The sequence below is a fragment of the Triticum aestivum genome, chromosome 5D (assembly GCF_018294505.1).
Source record: "Triticum aestivum cultivar Chinese Spring chromosome 5D, IWGSC CS RefSeq v2.1, whole genome shotgun sequence".
Taxonomy (NCBI): domain Eukaryota; kingdom Viridiplantae; phylum Streptophyta; class Magnoliopsida; order Poales; family Poaceae; genus Triticum; species Triticum aestivum.
Genome location: NC_057808.1, coordinates 15,383,092 through 15,392,660, shown reverse-complemented (window position 1 = coordinate 15,392,660; position 9,569 = coordinate 15,383,092). Strand labels below are relative to the sequence as shown.

General features: G+C 46.2%; 1 protein-coding gene across 1 annotated transcript; it reads right to left on the bottom strand.

Moving 5' to 3' along the window:
• Positions 1-2,024: 2,024 nt before the first annotated feature.
• LOC123120138 (peptidyl-prolyl cis-trans isomerase FKBP53-like) lies at positions 2,025-4,183 on the bottom strand. Its single transcript, XM_044540153.1, has 7 exons — positions 4,171-4,183; positions 3,954-4,027; positions 2,966-3,240; positions 2,801-2,878; positions 2,630-2,688; positions 2,273-2,439; positions 2,025-2,150 (listed from the first exon to the last, which is right to left on the bottom strand). Exons 1-7 carry the CDS (start codon positions 4,181-4,183, stop codon positions 2,025-2,027), a joined length of 792 nt encoding a protein of 263 aa, XP_044396088.1.
• Between the last annotated feature and the right edge of the window lie 5,386 nt (positions 4,184-9,569).

Genomic DNA, 9,569 nt, shown 5'->3' with positions numbered 1-9,569 from the left:
CTCGTGCTTGAAAAGCGCACCCTCATTGCTGGCACCCAGGTGTTCACCATCCACACCAACAGCGGCGCTCGCGGCCGTGGTGTGCTAGGATTGCGGCCGCGACCGTCCGCTCTACTGTGGTGGTGACCGAGCGGCGGCCAACTCAACATGCACCACGTTGGTGGCTGTAGTCATGGCGGCTGTGGCCTTGACGGTGGGGGTCAAGACGACGCGCTAGGAGGACATGGGTATCACCCTTGCTTCGCCTACTTCACCCCATGGGGTGCGGCTTTCCCTCTGCCTTGAGCGCCCTGGATCCCCCCAAACTCAGCCGGCGTTCTGAGGCCGCGACCGGATGTGCCGACGCAAGTGTACCCCGTCCTGCACCTCCTGCGCGGTGTACTGCCCCGTTGTATGCATGGGATGTCAATGCCATGCTGCGCAGCGCGCCCAACTAGGGCGCTATGTTTCCTCTGGCACCGGAGTGGATAGTGGTCACTGGTGCAACCTCCCATGTCACTGAGGATTCAGGTAGCCTTTCCTTGTCTCGTTTTTCATTAGCGCCTAATTCCCATCACATTATAGTCCATAGTGGGGCCTGCCTTTTTGTTGTTGCCATCGGTAGTGCTCTCCTCCCTCCTTATCCTTTTATCTTACCAAAATTCTACTCTCTCTTAATATTGTTATTAAGAATCTTATCTCTATATGACAATTTAGTCCCACCTGCAGCTCTACCGTTCGTCCTCGCAATATCCGGTCGCTAACGGTGATGCGGATTGGGCTGGGTGTCCGGAACTCCGGATACAAGGTGATCCACATCTGGCTTCTGTGTGTTCTAGGGCACGAACTTGGTGTCGTGCTCATCGAAGCGCCAGCACACCGTCTTGCGGTCTAGTGCGGCGCGCCGTCGCCAAATGCATCGCCGAATCGTGCTGGCATCGTTGACTTCTCACTGAGCTTTGTCTTCCACCCCGCCGAGCGACCACTATTTGCCGTGATAATGTGAGTGCTATGTACCTCTCTACTAATCTCGTACAACATCAGAGGACTGGAGATGGATCTCCACTTTATGTGGGATCGCGTTGTTCTCGATGAAACCAAGGTGCTCCATGTTCCAACATCATCGCAGCTTGCCCACATCTTCGCCAAGGGGTTACCGTCCTCTGTTTTTTGTGACATCTTCACGAGCATGCGCCAGCACTGTGCACCCTCGATGAGCTGGTAGGTTCTTCCTTCTTTCCTTGTGCACGGCTGCAGAGTATGGGAAATGCTTTCGAGGCTCATGTGCTCGGAGCCCGGCCGGGACATCATCGGGAATTATTCCGAGTTATGAAAATTGTAATGGGCTTTGTGCTTTCACCTAAAATAGTACCATTCAAAATATATTTCTTTTTCATACAGAAAGACTTCACCACGTTTAACTTTTGAAGCCATAGCCTTTAACACCACACAGTATAGCCTAAAGCATGCATTTCCAAATACCATGTCACTAGATGAAACATAATTAACTTATTTGAGTTTAGCATCCACAATCAAGTCATGCTAAATTCGGATGGTTCCAATCAAAGGCAAACTAGAAAAATTGTACTTCATTGGTTTCTCTTCATTCCTCAGCTGAACCTTCTGGAGTCCTCTTATTCTGCACCACTTGCAACAATTTTACTATGTAAACAAGCCAGGAGTTTGGTGTTATTTTTTCATGCTTCTTATCACCATAGCTGAGAGGAAAAGAAAAATTATCAATTTGTCTTCCCACCATATGCGCATATCGAGATGACAAGGTGTTTTTTAAGGGATAGATGACAAGGTTATGAGACGCTTAATTACCCAAGAGCGGGCGGAATGGTCAGCTTCCTTTGTTCGCCGACTCTCATACCTGTCAAATATCGGATGGACCGTAATTAGTTTCTTAAATAGAAAATGTAAAATGCTTTTTATTACTTGAGATTTTCAAGATTATGACCTTCGATCCCTAGCTCCCATCCGCGAATCACTTGTTTAGCTCCTGTAGTGGATAACAGACTGGTGACCTCATTATGGAAGGATTAAAAAGATGTAACAAGAGTGTCAGAGCTTAGTTTTATCAATCTTTTACCAAGCTTGAACTGGTAGTGGTCGCCATGGTCGATAAATTTCCCATCCTTCGAGTGACCAATATATTCGACTTTCACCTTCACAAACACAAGGTTTGGATTAACTTGTGAACTGGTTTTACGGGCAGAGAATCAATGTCACATGACGTGCTACTAAATCATTGTTAAAACTACTCATGCAAGTTGAGGATAGCACATACCTTACTACCCAGAGTAGCAATCTTGGCACCAGCTTGTCCCTCAAAGATGCATTCTATTCCTAATTTGTCGCTCTCTTTATGTTCCAAATTTGTCTCCTTCTCGTCATCGTCGTCACTGTCTTGAAGATATACAATATCTTCTGGTACACCGCTGGGCTTCCCAACAACTATCACAATGGAAGAGGAAAGTACATTATATCTTAAAAACAAAATTACGTTTGCATGTACGCAGTTGTGTGTGTGTGTGTGCGCGCGCGCGTGTGTGTGTCTGTGTTGTGTGTAAAAATAATAGAAAAGAAATTAAACCATTATTTTAGGAAATAAAAAAGTTAGATTTGATATTGTGTAGACACATACATTTGTTTTTGTTACGAGATGGAGGAGGCGTAGCATACATCTTCTTGCTTCCATCATCCCTGTTTTTGGCAGCATTACAAATAGAAGTTAGCAATCCAAGTTTTTGGTGGCACATACGGGTAAAGATGGAAAACAAATGAATGCTACAACTCTTCATGGTTGGTCTCCTACTTAGTGTCTTCGCAAGTTTTTCCCACTTTGTCCTCATGGACATTCTTTCCATGCGCTGCTTTCTGGTGGTTCCTGCTTCTACATGTTCAAACAAAAATAAAAATGTTCAATGGACAACAAGGATCATAATTGAGTTATATATACAGGATGAAAAAGATGATATACCTGTCCGAGATCTCTTGATCATACTTCCGTTTTCCGAGTGAATTTCTTTTAGTAGTACAAGTGTTGGGATTCGTAAGGATGTAATATCCTGACAAATAAATCGAGCTTTGGCCTTTAACAGAGAAGGTAATATCCACATCCTCCTCTAACTCAATCTCCAGCCGATGCATGGGATGGTTTGAAGGATTCAACACACAAAGCACTGCCCGCCTTTCTTCGCCAGCATTGCTTTCGAGGACGCTCCAACCAGAAGTATTAAGGTCACCTAGTGTCGCCTAAACAAATTGATTAAACCGTCATAATGAAATAATGTTTGGGGAAGACCTTGCCGTTTATTTTTCTCCCAGAATGTGTAGCATCAAACTAAAATAATTATGTATTGTGAAAGTGTATCATGAACACAGTAATGCCAATTCAATATGGTTGACACTAACAATTATTTAGTGCATGCCCAAACAAAGAATTTTCTGACTGCACTGCACGAGCAATCAGTTTATAATATGACATGGAAGGAGGCATCTGTAATCTGCAACAAGTGTCATATACTACAATGTGCGGAGTGAGACCAATGTTTAGAGCATCTATACTGAAATCTATAACAGATGTGGCCCTATACATATGTACCATCCTTTCAACTAAATTCTATCTGCCACCCCTGCCGAGCCACTCATTGTATGAGGAACCCGAGGTTGTGGCTTCTCGGCATTGCTCACGGGTTGCTTGCCAATAATGGGCCGGCTCATCATAAGAGAGGGGCCAACCAACATGGACACGCAGAAATTGCATTATTAGAGGATCAGCTTTCCCTGTGAACATGCCGTATTGATGGCCAGGCCTCAGAAAGAATAGCTTCACAGGCCTCAGTGTTGTAAAGGAGGTATCAATATTGACAGAATGATGAGTTAATGAGTTAAAATGATAATAAATGACTGCAACAATGACAGACCGAGTGACTTTTCAACATTAGTTAATTGATAATTATGTATACCTGGGTGATCCGGAGGCGGCGGTGGGATAGGGAGAATTTGTGAACGTAGTCCTCCCCGGCCTTCACCTCCGCTCCTGTCGTGCATGCATCCACATCCTGTCTTAGTTAATTCGCTAGAAGAAACAACATGCACGCATGCATGCGCATGTCGATAACATCTGATAATGATTAATTAGGCAAAGTACTAAAAGAATGGTGGATCAATCATGATACGTACCCCATAATGCCATGGATCGAGATGTCCCGTGCGGTGTATTTCTCTTCTCTGGCGTGGGTGGATTGCGTTAATCTATTAGTACACACACGATTATATACATGTGTGCATAGATATACATGGTAAGAAAGCAAGCATATATATAGAGAGAAACCTCAGTCCAATGTTAAAAAAAAATCGATCAAATCATATGCTGACATGTAAGGGCCACATGCATGCCTTCATATACATATACTGTACATGCCTACATTGGTCAGGTCTCGCACACAACTTTTTTTAAACAAAGGCTCAAAAAGAGACTTTGAATTGTAGGGCAACATTACAACATAACACACACTGAAACCGCAAAAGATGAAAATTGTAGAGCTGCTAGACCATGGAGTTGCCCTACAAACTCGAACTTTGGAGAGATAGACTAGAGCAGCCTCGTGGAGAAACCCAATCTTCAGAAGGCACACTCGCCGGCGACACTGGCAAGGTAGGACTTAGATTCCATTCCTCCTTGTCCCTCGACGAAGGAGACCCTACACCCTCGTTGAGGCTTGTGGGCGCCGCACCATCGGTCAGAAGGATGTACTCACTCTAAATCTAGGAGCGACATGGGGCTACAAGAACACCAACACTAGCCAACCGGTCGTGCCAGCCTCGACGCACTGGCCACACAATGAAAGAATGCATGACCTAGCCCGCCGCAGATCTAGCCAAGAGGGGTAATTTGCAGGAAGAGGAGACAAGAAGCAGCCTGTTGAGGTTAGGCCGACGAGGTCGACCAAGGGATTTCTCTCGATCTGGATCTATCAAGACCAGACCGTGCCGGCAGCAGATTCGGCGACTAGGAGTCCCTGACGTCTAGTTCTAGAAAAGAAGTGGGCCGATGGGGAAGGAGTGAGCACGTCTTCCGATCCGGCATGTGCCACATGCTAGGGGGGCCCACGGGTTCCTCCACTACTATCCTCGCACAAGAGGAAGCCGGCCAATATCCGTGGCTGCCCCTAGCGAAATGGCAGAGTCGCTGCACCACCTGAGTCCACCGCGCCGGCGCATCCAAAGCCCTCCAGCCAAGGAGCGAAGCTCCCAGGGCCTCACCGCTGTTAGCAATAATTTTTTCATGATGTATCTGCATATTGGTTTTGAGTTTGAGATGGTCTAGGGTCATTGTACGCCGGCCAGATGTACGTGTCATGCGTACGCAGACGGAGTCGTCGGCACGTTCCATTGTGCAGGGTGAGATGCTACTGCCATGCGAGGCGGCGGACATGCAAGATGCCCAGTGCCGTGTGAAGCGGTTGCACGAGGATAAGAACCAGCGGCCAGCAGGACTCCAGCCGAGTGGATTGGCAAGTCTGTTGTGGCCTTGAGAAGAGGTCCTAGCATTAGATGTGGTCAAGTTTGTTAGCTGCTTGTCCAGATCGTGTACCTGTTGAGAGGACGCTGCGCAAGTACTGGACGTGGGAGCGCATGTAGACACATAACTACTCCCTCTGTTCCGTAATATAGGTCGTTAAACGACTTGACGAACAAACTTTCGTAGGCTACGATTTTCCCCGAGTTTTCCATTCTACCCCTCCGCCAAATTATTGGCTAGTTGGACCAAATGCTCATCAAATTGTTTATGTTTGCAGTTCATTCCTCTCTTTGCTATGTGGTCATTGTTTCAGGACAGATCAAGGTACAGCTTGCATTGCATTCAAGCAAGTTTGTTGTGGATTATCAGTTCAAGATGTCTTGTGTCTGATCTCTTTGCCTAGTCGCCAGTCGCCACACATTGAGGTTAGTACTGTACAGAGGGTAATCTGGAATCGAACAATCAAATGTTTTGCAACTCAGTACATAAACTAGTGTTACTTATGCGCCTTCTGAATTCATTTTCATGCTGTTGAACACAGCACTTAAGCCATAGGGCTGGATACGGACGACAATACGCCATAGGTGATTCTGACGTAGCCTGTTCTAATTGAAGTTTAACATATTGATGTACTCCTGAAATGCTACAGTCAACAGTTAATTCAGTTAACTTGTTCAAATTATTTGTTGAATTATTGGCAGTAAACATTTCTTGAATCAAATGTTGGCACTTCTGAATTACTCTTGACTACTCTTGAATCAGTACATCTCTTGAATCACTTGAGTATTGTTTATGCTTGCAGTTCGTTTCCAGCGACAGCAGAGAGATGTACTCCATCAGAGGATCAAATGATCAGAGAGAGGAGATGAACCTGGGCACCAGCCGAACCCAGCAGCAGCTCCTGGACGTGGGAGAGGAGAAGCGCCTGCGCCTGGATGCAGTGGCCGGAGGTGGGTACGGAGGTGGAGATGGAGGAACAGCCTGTGCTCGCCTCCACCTGGGCGCGGGTCAGGAGGAGCCCCTGTGTGTGGGCGGCAGCAGAGCACCAGCTCTACTCCAGCGGCGGCAGCGCCTGGGCAGGGGGCGGAGGTGGAGACGGAGGGCGGAGGTGGAGATGGAGGTGGAGGGCGGAGGTGAGGGTGGAGGTGGAGGGCGGAGGTGAGGGTGGAGGTGGAGGTGGAGGGCGAAAGCGGAGGTGGAGGTGGAGGGCAGAGGCGGAGGTGGAAGACGATTGATCGGGATTCAAATTTTGAAGGGAGGGTATTTAGGTCAATTGTCAGCTTTTCACCTGGTCGGAACAGAAGCCCCAGCGACCTATATTTTGGTACGGAGGGAGTAGATTAGTTAGTGCATGGATTAGTTGGTCAGTGGCCGGATGTAGAGGTCGGTGAATGGCGTGCATTCATGGCACCAGTACCTGTGTCTTTGTATATATATATGACACATTGAGTAATGAAAATGTGAGGCCGTGAGGACTGAAGAGAAAAGGAGAAGAAAATATAGTATATGTGTTCTCACCGAGAGTAAGTGGCAAAGCCATTTTTCTCCATGGTGAAGTGTGAGTACGTGTGAGTTTCTTCCCAGGTGTGTGTGTTCATGAGAGAAGAAGAAAGAGTTGTGTGAAGCACCATAGGAAGAAGAAACGGCGCTGCCAGGAGGCAGCACCAACAGCCGCCACCATTATCGACCGCCACGCGGCCTTGCCTGCAGCTGCCTGTCATGATGGTGAGACAAGAGGGGGTGGAAGCACGGCGGAAACCCTACTCGCCTGCCATGGACAATGAGAGGGCCTCTTTCTGAGTTTCCCTCGCACAATCATACACTGCGTATTTTATGTTCCTACGCTAAAACACAGGTGGACTTATTTTCCGAGAAATAGATCGGAGCAAAATCACATGTACATTAAGCTTAATTTGGGTTTGCTGATTTGTCTTGTGCCATGTTGAACTTATTTTATGACAACTTGTTTATTTTATAACCTGCTACAGAAAAATAAACACACTACCAACATACATAAGTTGGTTAGCCAAACGAACAATAGACAAAAACTGGATTATCATTGCCAAATGCAGCCTAAAACATCATACTAGATTTCTTTGAACATGATTGAAGAGAATAGGTAACCTCTCCACCATTACTAAAAAAGGCTTTCGCCCCGTTTTATATATAAAGCAGGCCATTGAGCCACAAACACCCGAAAAGAGTTCACAACACAAATGCACACAAGCACACATAGGACGCAAAGTAGCACAGACATCGAGGACCACGGTAAGGAGGGCTCTGCTGAGGGCACAGCTCAACAAGCCCTAAAAGAGAAGAAACACAAAATGCGAAGGTTTGTGTGTAGACTTTCCTCTTTCCAGGATCAAGTAATGCGGTAGCTTTGACAACATATTGTTCATTAGGTTGATCCTCTGGTGTTAGCAGTTTGTCTTAGATTATGATGCACAAAAATGATGTCATTTACATATATTGGCAGGGGCGGAGCCGGGATTTCGGTACAGGGTTTGCCAATTGCAATTGAAACAGAATGTTCTCTAGACTGAAATTATAGCTGTCCTAATGCTATTAGTTTGTCACTTTGGCCCTATAAAAGTATCATTATATTGTACTTGTCTAAATTTATCTCTACGTACGATTGCCATTATAAAAGTGTATAATAATTTTATCCGAAGAGAACATAGGTGCTGATTTCTGTCAATGAATATTATGATGCAATTCCAAAGCAAGTTGTCCTAAAAAAAAGCTGTCTCTCCTTTACCAGCGCTGAGAAAATAAATTAATGTTCAGTGTATTGCATTGGGGCGCTTTTCTATCCGCAGCTGATGAACCTTTTTTTTTCAAGATCAAGGAATTGCTGGCATTTCATGGATCATTAGAAGGAAGCAACACTGCCTAAAGTTCAGAACTAGCTAGCATGATCGCAACACAAGCAAAGGAATCAAGATCCGGTGTATAATTTCAGGCACGTAGATTAACTAGAATATGAGGGATACTATATGATTTCAACATGTGCAAGCAGTAAAATCACTTTCAGAATAATTAGCATCACAACAATAATTGAGAGAAATTTGGACTATAATCAATTAATTACTATTGCTACTGCTAACCTTGGCGTTGGGTGGACAACCTGAAGATCGCTCGTCGCGACACAGGCACTTCAATCTGACCACGAGCAGAGAGGGTTTGAGGCGGCGGCAGAGGGTTTTAGAGGCGCAGCGCTAATCACACGCGTTAATGATGGGAGAAGCCAATTACACCAGGGTTCTCCTAGAAGGCAGTAGATATGTTTTGTGGAAACGAGTATCTCTATCACCGCGCGCTAATTATGGGCGTGGTACGATTTGCCTGCTAGGTATATGGTAATAATTAATCACATTTCTCTATTATATCACGGCTTGCCGTAGGTGGTCCATGAGTATCTTGGGCGTCCAAAGTTGAGCAGACAATAGATTTCACTCATTCATTCGTTTGCCATTTTTACTTTACCTTTTGGCTCCGACGTGCAGGTGCACACATCCATCCAATTAACCTTGGCATTGGACGCTCCATTCTTTTTTTTTTATGATCATTGAACGCTCCATTCATACCTACTCCTTGGGCATTTGTAACCTATACATTATAACCGACTAGAGGAGTTTTACTCCTCTAACCGGCACCTAGTCGATCCCTAATCCGCCGTAAGAGAGTAAAATTTTTACTCCGGCCCCACCTTTATCCTTAAATATACTCCACCGCTCAACGGCCGGGTAACAGCTGCGTCTCTCCCTCGCGTCGCCCCCCACACATGCAAATTTGCCGACGCGACTCCGGTCGACCGCCCGCTGACCCCGTCGTTACCTCGTTGTCTCCCTTACCCCTTCCGCCCTTCTGCCCGACGTTGAGCCTGTTCGGCCCTTGTCGCCGTCGCCGGAATCAAGGTGAAACGCCGCCGCCGTCTCCATTGTTGATTCATCGGATTGCTTTGTTACTTCTTTACTCTCGGCCGCCGCATCTCAGCTTGCTTGCACACCGCTGCAGGTCATTCCCTCTCCCACCACCACCGCATCGCAAGTGT